The sequence below is a fragment of the Tupaia chinensis genome, unplaced genomic scaffold (genome assembly GCF_000334495.1).
Source record: "Tupaia chinensis unplaced genomic scaffold, TupChi_1.0 Scaffold000704_1, whole genome shotgun sequence".
NCBI lineage: Eukaryota > Metazoa > Chordata > Mammalia > Scandentia > Tupaiidae > Tupaia > Tupaia belangeri.
In genome coordinates, this window is record NW_006160227.1 from 2,649,495 (window position 1) to 2,667,320 (window position 17,826).

Genomic DNA, 17,826 nt, shown 5'->3' on the forward strand with positions numbered 1-17,826 from the left:
CCTTGCATGTGGGCCGGCCGCCTTTCCTGCCGCGTGCCCGCCTGGCCCTGCTGCTCCGAGGAACTGCGTTCACACACACGCAGGGTCTCAGGAGCAGCTGGATGTGGCGAGAGCTCAGGAGCGGCTCCCTACAGCCCCGGACAGCAAAGCGAAGGCTGACTGTGTGTTCTTGAAGATCCGACAAAGCCCCACTACGTGCATGATCTCCTGCCTCCGTGGCGGCCCAGTGGCGAAGGTACCATTGTGCCTTCTCGTCCAGGCGAGGAAAGTGAAGTTCGGGGGTGACCACGCGGTAAGGGGGAGAGCCGGGTGAACGCACTTCTCTCCCTGCCGTCCAGGGACCCCTGAGCTGGGACGTTCCAGACCAGCCCAAGCTCTGCTCTACCCGCCCTGAGTCACTCCGCGACAGCCACGCTGGAATGCCAGCATGCCACGCGGGTCAGAGAAGCCAAGCCCAGCTGTCATGGCTCCGTCTCTTGATGTCCGGGGACCCCTCCATGGTGGCGCCTCTTCCTCCATTCCACTCCCCGTGGCTGACAGTAACTGCAGTAGAGAATTAGCTGATCACTGCTGTCCCCTGCTCTAGAACCTTCCATAGCTCCCTGTGCTCACAGGTCAGTTCACATAGCGAGTCCAACTTTAGCACACGCCATTTTCAAGAACCTTCCCATGGGACCAGCAGTTGGCATAATGGCTATGTTGCTGGACTCCCACATAGTTGGACCCAGTGGCTTAAAACTCATACCAGGCGCGTGTGCGTGTGTGCCTGATCCCGAGAGGAGAATGGAGGAGAAGGGATTGCAGCATGGCCATCCCCCCTGGGGGGTGATTTCTCGCTTTCTGTCTCAATGTCTCTCTCTGTCTGGCAAGTGCACGTGCCCTATGGCAAAAACCTCTTCAAAAAAAAAAAGAACCTTCCCAGTCTGGGGTTCTTACCTCCCCTCTGGGATGGGATGGGACCCCCACTCTCCTCAAATCGGGAAGAACGCTGGTTCTAAACTAAACCCAGACCACTCACAGGTGCTCAAAGTGGGTGAGGATCGAAAATCCAAACTACTTTTATTTAAAAGTTTTTGCCACAGGGTGCATGTGCTCACTGGAGAGACAGTGAGAGGGAAAGTGAGAAATCACCCACCAGGGGGACCAGCAGTTAGCGTAATGGCTATGTCGCTGAACTCCCACGTAGTTGACTGCGGTTCGCGTCCCGGACCTGGTGACTTAAACTCATGCAGGGCGCATGTGCATGCGTGCCCAAGATCCCGAGAGGAGAATGGAGGAGAAGGGATTGTGGCGTGGCCATCCCCCCGGGGGGTGATTTCTCGCTTTCTGTCTCTCTGTCTCTCTCTGTCTTTCTGGCAACCTCATGCACCCTATAGAAAAAACCTCTCCAAAAACACCCAAACAAACAAAAAAAAGAAATCACCCCCAGGGATGGCCATGCCACAATCCCTTCCCCTCCATTCTCCTCCTGGGATTTTGGGCACTCACGCACACACATGCCTGGCATGAGTTTCAAGCCACCAGGTCCGGGACCGGAACTGCAGCTGGCCGTGTGGGAAACCAGCACCTTAACCACCACGCCGCCTTTTGGCTCCGATCCAAACTTTTCTGTACCCTGAGAATCACCCCAAAGAGCAAATCCTCTGCTGTAGTTTTGAGTTCTTTGCTGATCGGACCCTAAACATTCAAACCCAGTAAAATGATCTCCAGAGCTGAGATGACCCAAACTTCCTTTTTTTTTTTTTTTAGAATTATTTTATCATTTATTTAGTTTATAATTTGACCAGAGAGAGAGAAAGAAAGTGAGAAAGCAAGCAACCAGGTCCGGGATTTGAACCACGGTCGGCCATGTGGGAGTCCAGGGCCCTTAACCACCACGCCCCCTGCTGGCCCCAGATGATCCAAACATTTCTGATTTGAACCCCTCCCTCCAGCAGCATCCCAGTTAATAAATCCAGATCTTCCACAGAGGTCCCTCCCGAGTCCCATCTCTCTTCCGGTCCCTTTCCGAACACCAGCCACACGGACTCCTCGCCTCTCTACCAAGCCCTAGGAGACTTCAGCTGCAAGACACACGGCCTTTCCTTACTCTTCCCTAGGCCTGAAACAGCCATCTCCCTGAGGATGTCTAAGCAGATTCGGTTTCGCTCAATTGTCACTTCCTCCAAGAAGCCCTCCTGTACCACCCTTCCACCAATTTCTATCACGTGGCTCTGTGGTTCTTTTTCACCACTGAAATGATGCCGTTTACTCGGTAGTTTATTTGTTGACTGTCTGCTTCTCCTCTGTAGCCTATGAGCTTATCAGGGGTGGCCCCGTCTGTCTGTCTGTCTGTCCCCCGCTGCACACAGGTCAGAGAGTAACAACACAGCCCCAGATGCGTGCTTCCCGAGGGAATGTGTGAACCATGGACATGACTTCGGCCACATCCCTTGGGTGGTACGGTCATCCCCATTTGACAGGCAGGGCAAAGTGAGGCCCAGATACACCCAGGGACGAACCCCTGCTCCTCCTCTGGGCTCGCCTGCTTAAGAAGGCCCACTGCTGTTCTCACCAAAGGCGGGCCTGTCTTCCACTCCCGAGAGCTGCTTGGACACCTCCCCCAGGGGGAAACCCTGGTTGGATGAAGGGAGAAGCTACATCATGGTTAACACTTACTCAGGATTTTGTCTACGTGAGAGCGCTCTGCAAGAAAAAAAAAAACAAAAAAAAAAAGGCGGGCTTCCGATCGCACTAGTACTGCTCCAATAAGCGTGTTCCTGACACGCTTTTCTTATGAGGGTCCTTCCCTGTACATTTTATTGCATTTAATTAAAAATTATTGCTAAAAGAAACAGCTGCAGATGGTCTTCTTTTAAGGCAGAAAATTAAAAACGGAGCCTTCTCATCAGTCAATTTCAACAAGGAGCACAGCCGCGCGCCCGTTAGGGTGGGAGGGTTTCGAGATGATAATAATTTTGATGGCATTTTCAGGTCCTCTCGATGAAACTTAATGAAAGCTCTGCATGAGTTGCATTTGTCAAAAGCATCATAACAATAGGAAGACTCCCGGCGTACGGGCAGACAGAAAGATACTGAGCAGTGCCCCGGCCAGGACGTGCCAGAACTCCAGCGCGGCTCTCGGGGCCCGCGGACCTGGACAGCGGGAGGCGAAGTGCGGTCCGGCCTTGCACGGGGACTTATGGCTGCAGCTGTAAATCACCTTTGTTCTACACCACGCCTGAATCTGTGGCTGCGGCCCTTTGTGAAAAACCAAAGTCAGGGACAAGCAGTTAGCGTAATGGCTATGTCGCTGGACTCCCACGTAGTTGACCGAGGTTCGAGTCCCAGACCCGGTGGCTTAAACTCACACCGGGCGTGTGTGTGTGTGTGTGCCCAAGATCCCAAGAAGAGAATGAAGGCGAAGGGACTGTGGTGTGGCCATCCACCCTGGGGGGTGATTTCTCGGTTTCTGTCTCTCTGTCTCTCTCTGTCTTTCTGGCGAGTGCATGTGCCTTAGGAAAAAAACTCAAAAAAAAAAAGAGTCAGGTTTTGCTCTCTTAGGGAAGCACTTCAGCAAAATACTGACTGCAATCTAGGGAGTCTGGGTGGTGGGGGAGAAGAAGGGACTCATTCTAGATTCTCTATTAGATTTCAGATTTTTTGGGAGAGAGGCTTTTGCTATAGGGCGCTCGCCAGACAGACAGAGAGAGACAGAGAGACAGAAAGCGAGAAATCATCCCCAAGGGGGGATGGTCACGCCGCAATCCCTTCTCCTCCATTCTCCTCTTGGGATCTTGGGCACACACGCACACGCGCCCGGCGTGAGTTTTAAGCCATCGGGTCCGGGACGCGAACTGTGGCCGACTACGTGGGAGTCCAGCGACATAGCCATTATGCCAACAGTTGGTACTGAGATTTCAGAATTTTTTAAAACATAATTATTGATTTAATTTATTTATTGTTATTCTTATTTTTGAACTGGCCATTGGGCATGTGTGCTCAGGAGAGAGAGAGAGAGAGAGAGAGAGAACAAGCCACCAGGTCACCAAGTCCAGGACTCGATCTGTGGTCTGTGGTTGTCTATGTGGGAGTCTAGTGCCCTAACCACCATGCCACCTGCTGGCCCAGATTTCAGATTTTTTACAAGTTTATTTATTTCTTTATTTCTGGAGAGAGAGAGAGAGACAAAGAGCAAGATGGTACCCCAGTGGCGTGTTCACACTGCAATCCACCCCAGCAGCCCAGGTCACGGGCGCAAGCACGCCTAGAGCACTCAGAGGGGTCTGCAGACATGAACCCAGAACCTTCCGAGCGGGCCGGCTGGAGTGCTGCGTCTCTGCTGCGTCCCCAGCCAGCCCCTGAGGCCCAGCGTTTCAGCACGGCCACGGCCCATGCCACTGCCGCCCCCACACTCGCTGACTCGGCTTGCTTCCGTTAGCTTTTATCTTAGACATGGAATTCTTAGGATGGCTTGCCTTTTTCCTGGAGACCAACGCAACTCTTTTATTTATCTGACGGACAGTAAAAGAGGAAAGAATGAGAAGAGAAAATGGGGGGTGCTGTGTGTCTGCTGGGGACAGAGCCTCCCCGCCCTGCCCCGCCCCCACCACAGCCTCAGTGCGGTCTTCGCCCTCTGCTCAGCCCACCACTGCAGCCGCCTCGCTTCTTTATTATTTTCTAGAGATTTTGCTACAGGGCTCACTGTATGCGCTTGCTGGAGAGACAGAGAGAGACAGAGAGACAGAAAGTGAGAAATCACCCCCCAGGGGGATGGCCACGCCGCACTCCCTTCTCCTCCATTCTCCTCTCGGGATCTTGGGCACGCATGCACACACGCCCGGCGTGAGTTTTAAGCCACCGGGTCCAGGACGCGAACCGCGGTCAGCTACATGGGAGTCCAGGGACATAACCATTCTGCCATCTGCTGGCCCCTGCAGTAGCCTCTTTTTTTTAAAAAAAAGAAGTTATTTACTTCTAGAGCCAGCTGGTGGCATGGTGGCTGGGGTGCTGGACTCCCCATCGCTGACCACGGTTCAAGTCCTGGACTTGGCAGCTTAATTTCTTCCTTTCCCTTCTCCCTCTTTGTCTCTTGCTGGTGAGTGCACATGCCTTATAACAAATTAAAATAATGCTATAATAGTTAATAAGATACAATAATATATTTTTAAAGTTTATTTATTTCTTCCATGTAAGAGAGAGAGAATGCAAGCCATTCCTGGCACCATGCCCCACTTCCGCCTTCAGTCATCCCGGCTCATGGGCACACTCAGGGAGGTCTCTGGACACGAACCCGGAACCTTCCCATGTGGGTTGACCTCGCAGAGCATCTCACTTTGGTGCTGTACCACTGTGCAGCCCCGCGACAGCCTCTTAGCTAACTCCCTGCTTTCCATCCCTGTCCCTCCACTCTCTACCCCGCCAAGGTGTCTGTGCCAATGCGACCCCATCATCACACTCCCCACCGCCCAGGCCACGTGTGAGCGCTCCAAGCCCACACGCACGGCAGCTCAGGGGGCCCTGCCTTCCCCAGCCCCATCTCACAGCTGTGGGCACCGAGCTCCATCCGCACACGGCCCCGGCCTTCCTCCCCCGAGACTCACTCAGAGGCCATGCTCGCTTCTCCTGGACTATCTCCATTGTGAACTCCTATCCCACCGTCAAAGCCCACCCTGTGTCTTCCAGAAACGAAGGCTCCTCGGCTTCCCGTCCACATGTGTGCAGGTGCCACGAATCAAGCCCCACCACCTCCTCGCACGAGGCTCCGAGGCCTTCCCACCCTCATTCTCCCAGGCAGAACGAGCACGCCTGAAGGCAGGAACCCTCACACCTCCACTCGCCTGAATGCAGCCCGCGGTCGGCCATGGCAGAATGCGTGACCGCACGGGGAGTGAGCTAGCCGAGCTAGGGCACTGTTCTGCTGTCATCGGCCGCCATGAGACACGGATGGCGGGGCAGGCTCGTGGCCTAAGATGAAAAAAGGAGCCAGATCCCACATGGGTGACTGCATGATTCGAATCCCAGCCATGGTGGCTGTAAAACACCCAGGCACGTGTGTGTGCATGCCCCGAATCCCGACAGGGTGGGGAGATGGAGAAGGGAGTGCAGGGAGACCACGCCTCACTGGGGGTGCTTTCTCCCGCTCCCTGTGTCTCTCTGGTGAGCATATGGGCCCTCTGGTCAATTTTTAAAAAAGAACAAGTGGAGGGACCAGCAGTTGGTGTAATGGCTATGTTGCTGGACTCACACGTAGTCGACCGTGGTTCGAGTCCCAGACCCGGTAGCTTAAAATCATGCCAGGCGCATGTGCGTGCCCAAGATCCTGAGAGGAGAATGGAGGAGAAGGGATTGCTGTGTGGCCATCCCCCCTGCAGGGTGATTTCTCGCTTTCTGTCTCTCTGTCTCTCTGTCTCTCTCTGTCTTTCTGGCAAGCACATGTGCCCTATAGCAAAAAGAAAACACACACACACACACACACAAAACCCAAACCAAACAAACAGGTGGGGGGGGCTAACAGGTGGCATGGTGGTTAAGGCACTAGACTCTCACATGGCAGACAACAGTTTAAGTCCCAGACCTGCTGGCTTGCTTTCTCGTTTTCCCTTTCTCTTTCTCCCTCTCGCGCTCTTGCTCTCGCTCCATCCCTCTCTGGAGAAATTAAAAATAATAACTAAACAAATGCAGTTAAATAAAATAATTCAAAAGAAAAAAAGAACAGGTCGAATCCTGCAAGCTTTCAACCCGGTCCCCTCCACGCAGTCTCCACGTCTGCAGATGGCGTGAGCGGTTTTCCAGATTAAAGGCGTGGAGGCTTCTGCCTGGGGACTCGGTCACACGCACGGGAGTCCTGGGTGTCTCGTCTGCCCTCTCGTCCTCCCGCCACAGGTCGTAAGCCTACTTCTGCAGGGACCATTCACGTGCCACCTGTCCCATCTTTGGCCTCCCGCTCTGTGGGTCTGGAGGCCTTTCGAAGTCCTCTCCCCACCCCGGACTCCAAGCCCACTGAGGCCGGCGACAGCACCTGTCCCACCCGTGTCCTCCCACTTGTGTGCCCAGAATGACTCACTTCTCCCAGGGTCACTTGCCTGGACTATCCCACTTCTTATTTTTACTTTATTGATATATTTATTTATTTTAGAGGTTTTTGCCTTAGGGTGTATGTGCTCACCAGAGAGAGAGAGAGAGAGAAACAGAGACAGCAAGAGAGAAGATGAGAAGTCACCCCCCCAGGAGGGATGGCCACGCCGCAATCCCTTCTCTATTCTCTTCCAGGGATCTTGAGCACTCATGCACACATGCCTGGCGTGAGTTTCAAGCCACCAAGTCTGCAACTCACACCGCCGTCGGCCACGTGGGAGTCCAGCGATGTAACCACTATGCCATCGGCTCGCCCCGGCCCCTGCTCCTTCTAACACACCCTGCATAACGAGGCCCATCCACAAATGCCCATAACTCAAGCTGCATTCCGATGACGATTTCTCTGGAACAACCCCGGCTGGCAGAAGGGACCCTGCAACTTTGCAGCTTGACCTTCCTTGACCTCCTCTGCTCTTTCTGCAAGGTGCGAGCACCCGTGAGCTGCAGCTCCTGGTGGGGAGGACTCAAGGGAAGCTCCATAAGCTGCAGCATGATCCCAAACAGACGGCACACTCCCACCCTAGAGCTCCAGGGTGCTCCTCGGGCAGGGCGGGCACAGGGGAGCCAGGGTCGCCATGAAGAGTCTGAGAATCTCATTAGCAAGTCTAAGCTCATCTCAGGGTGAGGGGCAACAGAGCGCAAACCCCACAAACCCGCCGGCCGCTGGAAAAAACACAAAGGTGTCCTGCACCTGTCCGGGAGCCCTCTGGCCCTGGGCAGTGCCACCGTTTGCCCTGGGTGGGGGGTGCTGTGCTACCCTGTCTCCCGCGAGGAGGAGACCTAGCCGCTGCTGGAGTGAGAACATCAGAGAACGGGGCGCTTTTCAATCTGGGGCAAAACAGGTGGCTGTGGAAACAGCCCTGGGCTGGAAGTGAGGCTCGGGATCCAATCTGGGTTTGGGCGCTTGCTCTCTGCGCGACACGAGACGGTTCATATCGTTTTACCGGGTTTCGGGTTTTTTCGCCTGGAACACGGGGACTAGAAATCGCTGCCGAGCAAGCTGTGGGTTCCCAGGGGAGTAATAACTCAGTCACATCAGGGCGACAGATCCTTTTGCCATGACGATTAAGGAATCCCAGAACCCTGGGCTTGCCGTCCCTGGGGTAACCGGTGGCTAAGGACCCCAAGTCAGAGAGGCTCACGCCACAGCCCGCAGAGAAAGCCCACACGTGCATGACCCCAGTCTCACTCACATGATGTCCTGAACACTGAGTCAAATGTACACAAGAGTCGTGTGCACGTGTGCGGGAGAGCAACAGAGAGACAAAGACAGAGAGGGGAGAGGAGAGAGACAGACACCCCCACGGTGAAAGGGACCAGATTGTCCCTCCCGGGGTCCACGCCTCTGGGATCCCCTGTGAACCCTGCGTCCCCCCACTATGTGAACGGGACCCTGGCACCTGATGACCCCTGATGGTCACCGGCCATGGTTCTCAGTGCTGTCTCAGTGCAGCCTTGGGGACTCTGTGACTCTGTGAGGCAGGTACGACGGCGTTCTGTTTTATAGATGAGGACGCCGAGGCCCAAGTCCCACAAGGATGAGCGGTGGCGTGCAGCTGAAAACGCGGGCAGCTTGCTTGGAGGCCCATGGGCTGAGCCGCCATGCTCACGAGCTCCCGTGGGCCGAGTGTCCTCAGCTCTGCACACGCAAAGCCAGAGAGGTCTAGTTGCGGTGGCTCAGGCAGTAGGGCAATGCGGTATCAGAGCCATGTGGGAAGACCATAGGTTTGAATCCTAGGTTGGCCTGGACATGCCAGGCATGCCCGTGATCCCAGCTGGTTGAATGGCCGGGAGTGGGGTCCCCTCAGGGGCACCGGTCTCTGTTCCTATCTCTCAACATGAAATCAAGTTTAAAGGAAAACCAGCTTGCTTTCTCACTTTCTCTCTCTTTGTCTGTCTCTCTCTCTCTCTCTGTCTCTCCCTGGTGAACACATATGTCCCATAGCAAATTTAAAATAATAATAATAATAAATAAATGAATAAAAATAATATTTTCTTTTTTGGAGAGGTTTTTTTCACTATAGCGCACGTGTGTTGGCCAGAAAGACAGAGAGAGACAGAGAGAAAGCAAGAAATCACCCCCTGGGGGGATGGCCACACCGCAATCCCTTCTCCTCCATTCTCCTCTCAGGATCTTGGGCACACACGCACATGTGCCCGGTGTGAGTTTAAGCCACCAGGTCCAGGACTCGAACTGCAGTCAGCTACATGGGAGCTCAGCAACATAGCCATTACGCTAACTGCTGGTCCCAATAATTCTATTTTTTAAGAATTATTTTTTAAATTGTATTTATTCATTCATTTATTTTAATTTGACCAGAGAGAGACACAGAGAGACAGAAAGTGAGAAAGCAAGCCACCAGGTCCGGGACTCGAACTGTGGTTGGCCATATGGGAGTGTCCAGCACCTTCACCACCATGCCACCTGCTGGTCCCAGAACATGATCTATGAATGAATGGGGACTGAGAGAAGACCGCATGTGAATGGTACGTGGTGTCTTTAGCAAGCTCATGGAAAACCTGTATCATGAAAAAGCCTGGTACGGATTTGAAAAAGTGTCTTGCAACATCTAAACCCACACTTAAGGCCTGATTGCAGCCGACAGGCCAAGAAGAGGTTAAACTTTAGAAGTGCCGTAATTCGTTTTTCCACACGTTTGGACGTTTCTTTCTTTCTTTCTTTTTTTTTTTTTTGGAGAGGTTTTGCTGGCGCATGCGCTCGCCAGACAGACAGAAAGAGACAGAGAGACAGAAAGCGAGAAATCACCCCCCAGGGGGGATGGTCACACCGCAATCCCTTCTCCTCCATTCTCCTCTCAGGATCTTGGGCACACACGCCACCGGGTTCAGGACTCGAACTGCGGTTGACTACATGGGAGTCCAGCGACATAGCCATTACGCCAACTGCTGGTCCCAAAGTCGACGTGTCATGATGCAACAAACAAGCAATGATGAGGACTGCTAGGGCGTGCCCCCCAAAGGCTCATGCACCAAAGCGTATTCTCCAGCATAATGGGGTTGGGACACGGTGAGACACTGAGGAGGCGGTTTGGACGGCGGGGGCATCATGAATGGATGAATCGGCCTAGAGTGAGGAGGGAGTTCTCACTCTCGTGGGAATGGGCTCGTTTCTGGAAGAGCAGGTTGTCACAGAAGCAAGATGGCTCCCCGCAGGTCATGCTCCCCCTGCACATGCGTGAGCGTGCCACCCTGTTTCTTTCGGCTACGTTGTGACGCAGCACCAGAGGCCTGGAGGCTGCCCTTTTGCTCTTGGACTTTTCAGTCACCAGAATCATGAGGCAAATAAATCTCTATTTTTTTAACAATGATTTCATTTGATGTATTGTTATTATTATTTTTAAATTTTCTATAGGGCTCATGCACTCACCGGAGAGAGACAAGGAGAGAGAGAGAGAGAGAAGGAAAGTGAGGAAGCAAGCTGCCAGGTCTGAGACTCGAACCACGGTCAGCCATGTGGGAGTCCAGCGCCTTAACCACCATGCCACCTGCCGGCCCCAATTTCTACTCTCTGTAAAGCCCCCAGTCTTACGTATTTCTATCTGGCAACCCAATAACGGGCTGAAACAGGGATGTAAGCAAGACACGTAGGACAAGCCAGTCAGGGTAGTGCATAAAAAATCAGAATTCCACAGGTGTACACTAAGCACCTGGTGCTATGTTGCTAAAATAGGTACCTAATAATGGGTAGTTCTTTTCCTTCATGAAGCTCAAAACCAGCACACTGCCAACACACATTAAGTTTCCATTGAGTAACTAATGTATTTTTTTAAATTATTTCTTTATTTAATTCTGTTCGTTATTATTATTTTTCATTTAACCACAGAGAGAGAGAGAGAGGGAAAGCAAGAAAGCAAACCACCAGGTCCAGGACTCAAACCCTGGTTGGCCATGTGGGAATCCAGCGCCTCTAACCACCACGCCACCTGCTGGCCCCGAGGAACTAACATATTAGGGTATCGTGGGATGTTGAGAAGTAAAGATTGGGCTCCCTCGACCAAGGCTACTGATTTGTTTCAGACATGAAACATCCCATTTTGCAAAATAAGACTGTTGGACAAGGTCCCTGGGGAAAAGATGTTTGTTTTGTTTTTGCATGAGGCTCAGCTCAAGAAATAGGATTGTGTAGGGAGGGATCTATATTTTTTTCTTTTTTTGGAGAAGTTTTTTGCTATAGGGCACGTGCGCTCGCCAGACAGAGAGAGACATAGAGATAGAAAGCGAGAAATCACCCCTCAGAGGGGATGGCCACGCCGCAATCCCTTCTCCTCCATTCTCCTCTCGGGATCTTGGGCATGCATGTACACGCGCCCAGCATGAGCTTAAGCCGCCGGGTCTGGGACTCAAACCGCGGTCGACTACGTGGGAGTCCAGCGACATAGCCATTACGCTAACTGCTGGTCCCAAGGGAGGGATCTATTTTATTTTATTTTATTTTTGGGGGGGGGGAGGTTTTTCGCTATAGGGCGCGTGCACTCGCCATACAGACAGAGACATAGAGATAGAAAGCAAAAAATCACCCTGCAGGGGGGATGGCCACACTGCAATCCCTTCTCCTCCGTTCTCCCCTCGGGATCTTAAGCATGCATGCACACGCGCCTGGCGTGAGTTCAAGCCACCGGGTCCGGGACTCGAACCGCAGTTGACTACGTGGGAGTCCAGCGACATAGCCATTATGCTAACTGCTGGTTCCCGGGAGGGATCTATTTTAAATGAAAAAAAAAAAAAAAGGAAAGACCAAACCTGTGTGTATACCATGGAGAAAAGGTACATAGATAATGACTTGTATGATTTTATGAAATAAAATATTAATAATATTATCACACCTACTAAAATGCTAGTACCCGTGTCTACATACCCCAAAGGAAGTATTTGCACAAAAAAAAAAAAAGACAAAATCCTCCTCCATTAGACCCTGAACAGCTGCTGATCCAACCTCGGGGTCTTTAAGAGCGCCATGAATTAAATGGCATACTCTTCGGGTTTTCCGGAGGGAGGTACTTTCAGTGGAGAAAGGACTTGGACTGAAATAACACTGAATCACACCAGGAATCTGTCCCTTCCAATCCTTCAGATTATGCAGAGGAGAAAGTCTCCCTGGGGTGCCAGGAGGTCTTTAACGCCTCTCCCTGTTTAACAAAGACGCCAGGCCTCCAGCCCACAGCCCAGGGACAATGCTCTCAAACTAGACTTCACCTGTATTCTTTCATTTTTCTGGGTATTCTATTTTTACCCTCACCTTCTAGTCATAGCAACTGATACTGTTTTTCCACCTCCCAATACTGCCAATATTGGCATAAAGTTTGTAACACACACAAAATCAAGGTGTTAGCTATAGCGTGTGCACTCGCCAAAGAGAGACAGACAGACGGAGGGAGAAACTGAGAGGGAACGTGAGAAATTGACCCCGGGGGAATGGCCACACCACAATCCCTTCTCCATTCTCCTCCTGGGATTTTAGACATGCATGTGCGTGCACCTGGTAGGATTTTCTTTTCTTTTTCTTTTTTTTCTTTTGGAGAGGACTTTTCGCTATAGGGCGCGTGCACTTGCCAGACAGACAGAGACATAGAGATAGAAAGAGAGAAATCACCCCCCAGGGGGGATGGCCACGCCGCAATCTCTTCTTCTCCATTCTCCTCTCAGGATCTTGGGCACGCACACACACGCGCCTGGCGTGAGTTTAAGCCACCGGGTCCAGTACGCGAACCGCAGTCGACTACATGGGAGTCCAGCGACATAGCCATTACGCTAACTGCTGGTTCCCTACCTGGTATGATTTTCAAGCCGCCAAGTCTGAGACTCGAACCTCAGTTGGTCATGTGAGAATCCAGCACCTTAACCTCCATGCCACCTGCTGGCTCCTTCCTTTATATTTTTTAAGCAAAAAAAAGATAGATTGTAAAACAAACAAAACAAGATGAATCGAGTTAAAGAAAAGCAGTAATGGGACCAGCAGTTGGCGTAATGGCTATGTCACTGGACTCCCACGTAGTCGACTGCAGTTCAAGTCCCGGACCCGGTGGCTTAAAACTCACTCCGGGTGCGTGTGCGTGTGTGCCCAAGATCCTGAGAGGAGAATGGAGGAGAAGGGATTGCGGCGTGGCCATCCCCCCTGGGGGTGATTTCTTGCTTTCTGTCTCTCTGTCTCTCTCTGTCTTTTTGGTGAGCACACGTGCCCTATAGTCAAAATAAAACAAAAACAAAAACAAACAAACAAACAAAACCCAGAAAACAAAAACACCTCTCCAAAAGAAAGGCAGTAAGTACGCCGTAGCGTAGGCAGCACACCAGCAAGCTCATGGAGACACAGGGAAGGTACGAGACACAGACCAGTCCCGGCCTGCCGTTCTACAGGTGCGCTCACCGCGGCCCAGCCTGCCCCAAGGCCTGCAGCAAGCCTGGGAACTTGGGCTCCGGACCCATGTCCCCGATACCCTGCCCTGTCCTCTCCCAGGGCTGTCAATATTGCTGTTGGCTACTGCGCTGACGGGGCAGGACGAACAGTGGAAGGAGGAGGGAAAGGCCTCCCCTCCCTCTCGTCCCGCCCGCCCCAAGCCCCCCACGTACCAGTCCCAGACAGCAGCACCCTGTCTACCTGATCCCTAAAGCACCCCCTCGGGCAGTGGCTCACGCCTCTCTGCTCAATATGCTCCAACCTCCCTTTGCCCAGACCTGTTCGAGCCCCACGCAGGGAATTCTCTCCCATCCGCTTTCCTCTGATTGATGGGGGGAGCGGAAGAAAGCTTTGTTTACCGATTCCCCTCCAAGAGGATGTGGTTCTTCCTCGGGAGGTTTACCTTCAGTCTAGCGTGGGTGAGACGGCATCCCAGCGGAATGACAGTTCGGGACACTGAGCCAAGGCCCCAGGCTATGGCATGCAGTGGGAGCCCGTTCAACGCGGGAGCTTCAGCCTCTTCCCGGCGTGTCACTCCTCTATGATGAAGGGCCCCTTTCCTAAGTGGGTTTGTGTTTTGGACAAAGTACAGATCAACCCAATGGGGCTTCTGCATACAGCCTGGGCACTGTGCATCCCCAGGGTACCACGCCTAGATTTAAAGGCGAAGAAGTGGGGCCGGCAGGTGGCATGGTGGGTAAGGTGCTGGACTCCCACATGGCTGACCACGGTTTGAGTCCCGGACTTGACGGCTTGCTTTCTCACTGTCTCACTCACTCTTTCTCTCTCTCTGGTGAGCTTACATGCCCTATAGCAAATTAAAAATAATAATGATGATGATGATAAATAAAAATTAAATAAATAATTCTTTTTTTTTTTTTTTGGAGAGATTTTCACTGTAGGGCGCGTGCGCTCGCCAGACAGACAGAGAGAGACATAGAGACAGAAAGCGAGAAATCACCCCCCAGGGGGGATGGTCACGCCGCAATCCCTTCTCCTCCATTCTCCTCTCGGGATCTTGGGCACGCACGCACACGCGCCCGGCGTGAGTTTGAAGCCACCGGGTCCGGGACACGAACCGCGGTCGACTACGTGGGAGTCCAGCGACATCGCCATTACGCTAACTGCTGGTTCCCAATAAATAATTCTTTTTTTAAACAAACAACAACAACAAAAAAGGTGAGGAAGTGGCCCTCGGAGTTGTGCAGTGAGTAGGCCTCGTACCTTTAGCATAACCCACTGCAAATTCCCGTGCCAGGAGTCCTAACACTGACGTCACCCCTCCCTTGCTGACAGACCTTAGGCAAGGTCTTTCCTGTTCTCGGCCTAGTTTCACAACAGCATCGGAATGGTATGGCCAGCTGTCTGGTGCGCTGCTGCTATAGAAAGGATTTCCACCCCTGCAGAGCGTACGAACTCACTCTCCTGGCTGGAGAGAAAGAGCCAGCCTGGAGTGGGGTGAGGAGATGAGAGGGGCACGGTTTTGACTCCGTCAGAAAGAAAAACTTCCAAGTGCTCACAGTGCCTAGCAGCAGAAGAGGCAGCTCTGGGAAGGGGTGAGCTCCCTGCGGCTTAAAGAATTCAAGGACAGACTCCTGGCCACCTGTTAGCGGTGGGAGGCTCAACCACATGTCCTCGGAGGTCTGGCCAGCATGGAGCTGTTACAGTTTCAAAGCTCAGTTCTGCTTTCAGCAGTGCCAGGAGGCGCTCAGCTGGAGGTGGGCCCTGTCAACACTGAGATAACTCCTTTTTTCTTTTTTCTTTCTTTCTTTTTTTTTTTTAAGAGAAAGATTTATACTATAGGGCATGTGTGCTCACCGGAGAGAGAGAGACAGACAGAAAGTGAGAAATCACCCCCCCAGGGGGAATGGCCACACTGCAATCCCTTCTCCTTCATTCTCCTCTTGGAATTTAGGGTATGCACGCACAAGCACTCAGCGTGAGTTTCAAGCTACCGGGTCTGGGATTCGAACTGTGGTCAACTATGTGGGAGTCCAGTGCCTCAGCCTCTTCGCCACCTGCTGGTCCCAAGATGATTTTTTTTGTTGTTGTTGTCATCGTTTTTTTAGAGGTTTTTGATATAGGGCGCGTGTGCTCGCCAGAGAGACAGAGAGACAGAAGAGACATAGAGACAGAAAGCAAGAACTCACCCCCCAGGGGGCATGGCCATGCCACAATCCCTTCTCCTCCATTCTCCTCTTGGGATCTTGGGCACACACGCATATACGTGAGTTTAAGTCACCTGGTCCGGGATTCAAACCGCAGTTGACTACATGGGAGTCCAGCGACATAGCCATTATGCCAACTGCTGGTCCCCGGGAGGTGATTCTTACTTAACACAGTGAGCTTGTCCCCAAATGAGTCCACAATCTGCACGTTAAACTCGGTCTCTCAGACAGTGCTGCTGTTTACCTCTGTGAAAGCAAACACATCTTTCCACTCTAGAAAGAACCAACAAACAGCCTTCCCAGACTCACAGTGGGGGAGACCGAGCAGGGTGGGAACCCTTCAGAGATATTCATGAGAAAGAGCCATGCCAACACCTCCTGGCCTCCCGCCCCGCATCAGCTCCTGCTAATTGCAAATCATCCTCATCTATTCATTAGTGCAGCTCCCCCAGGAATTCCTCCCAGCCAGCTCTGCCTCCCCAGTGACGTTCCTGCTCAGGAGGGGAACGGCAACGGATCAGAGGCTTTCTTGTAAAATCGCAACCATTTTGGCTTTTCCTTAATTCAGATCAGGGGGTCCCCCCGGAGTGCGAACGACAGAGGTGGAATTTGCATCGCCTTTACGGGGTATCCGCAACGCACCAGGAACAGCGAAGTTTGGCAATAATCCACGGGGACGATCAATAAAGGGCATTCAGGCGGTCTCGGGAAGGTGGAGTCAGAAAAGCTCCCACTGTGTTCGCTAATCTCAGTGTTTCATGCTCACGTCCAAGGTGCACCGGTGAGGCGAGAAAACCTCAGCCTGGGAGACCCTCTAAAAGACTCCCATTCAGAAATTTAGCTCAGGGCACCGCTGGCTCTTCAAACAATTCCAATGCATTGTCTTTTCTTGACCTTGGTTGAATAAGAGTGTATATTTACACTCTAAGAAGGTATCAGTCTCTATTTAGGGTATTTTCCTGATGGTGCAAGATATTTAGTTTGGCAAGATTCCAGAATTTTCTCTCTTGCTGATTCTCCCAGAGAAAAGCAATGAAACCATCCACCTGGGAGAAAGGGCCCCCCCCAATATGTAAATGCGAACGCCTACATTTGTGCCGTGTAGGCCATTTTATGGAACTTGCTCGCATAGAATATATACTCCCGGGACCAGCAGGTGGCGTGGTGGTTAAGGCACTGGACTCCTGCGTAGCCGACCACGGTTTGAGTCCTGAACCTGGCGGCTTGCTTTCTCGCTTTCCCCTTCTCTCTCTGTCTCTCTCCGGTCAAGGTAAAAAATAATAGTAGGAACCAGCAGATGCATAATGGTCACGTTGCTGGACTCCCATGTAGTCGACCATGGTTTGAGTCCTGGACCTAGAGGCTTAAAACACGCCGGGCGTGTGTGTGTGTGTGTGTGTGTGTGTGTGTGTGTGCCCAAAATCCCAAGAGGAGAATGGAGGAGAAGGGCGTGTGGTGTGGTCATCTCCCCTGGGGGTGATTTCTCGCTTTCTGTCTGTCTCTCTGGCTAGCGCGTGTGCCCTATAGCAAAAACTCTTAAAAATAATTATTATTATAATAGAATGAAAAAATTCTTATTTTTTAATCTTTTTTTTTTTTTTTTAAAGAACATGTCCTCTGATCTTTTCGAGAGGTACCGTGAGTCCCATTCCACAGATGAGCTGAGGCTTGAAGCGCGAAGGCTGCTCACCCCAAGTCCCGCAGTGACGGAAACATGAGCCCGAGGCTAAAAGCAAGTGCACCCTGTCTCCTCCCTAGGCTGCGGGGGCGGGGGGAGTGACACCTGCTCCCTAGGCTGCGGGGGCGCGCTGCGAGGTCTCCTACCTCTCTGCCTCTTGGTCCACGCTCGGCGGTTTGCTCTCGAAGGCGTTGAAGCTGCTCATGTCCACGTAGCCGTCGTTCTCGTTGGCCGTGGACAGGGCCCTGCTCTGGTCCTCGAACAGCTTCGTGAACGTGCTGCCCCTGGCGGGCCTCCGGGGCGGGATCTGGATGTTCTCGTAGTCCGAGTTCATGGCCGGAATGTTCTCGTAATCCGAAGTGTCCGCGTTGGGGAACGAGATGGACCGTGGCTTGGTCAGCGGCAAGGACAGGAAGGGTGGCCGGGAGCGGTCCTCGAAGGACTCCACT

General features: G+C 52.4%; 1 protein-coding gene across 1 annotated transcript in view; it reads right to left on the bottom strand.

Annotated features, from left to right (window-relative positions):
* The window catches only part of FGD5 (FYVE, RhoGEF and PH domain containing 5), a 134,864-nt gene that overhangs the window by 114,751 nt on the left and 2,287 nt on the right, over positions 1–17,826 (bottom strand). Inside the window, 1 exon segment of the mRNA XM_006160678.2 lies at positions 17,524–17,826. Coding sequence (XP_006160740.1) covers positions 17,524–17,826 — 303 coding nt within the window.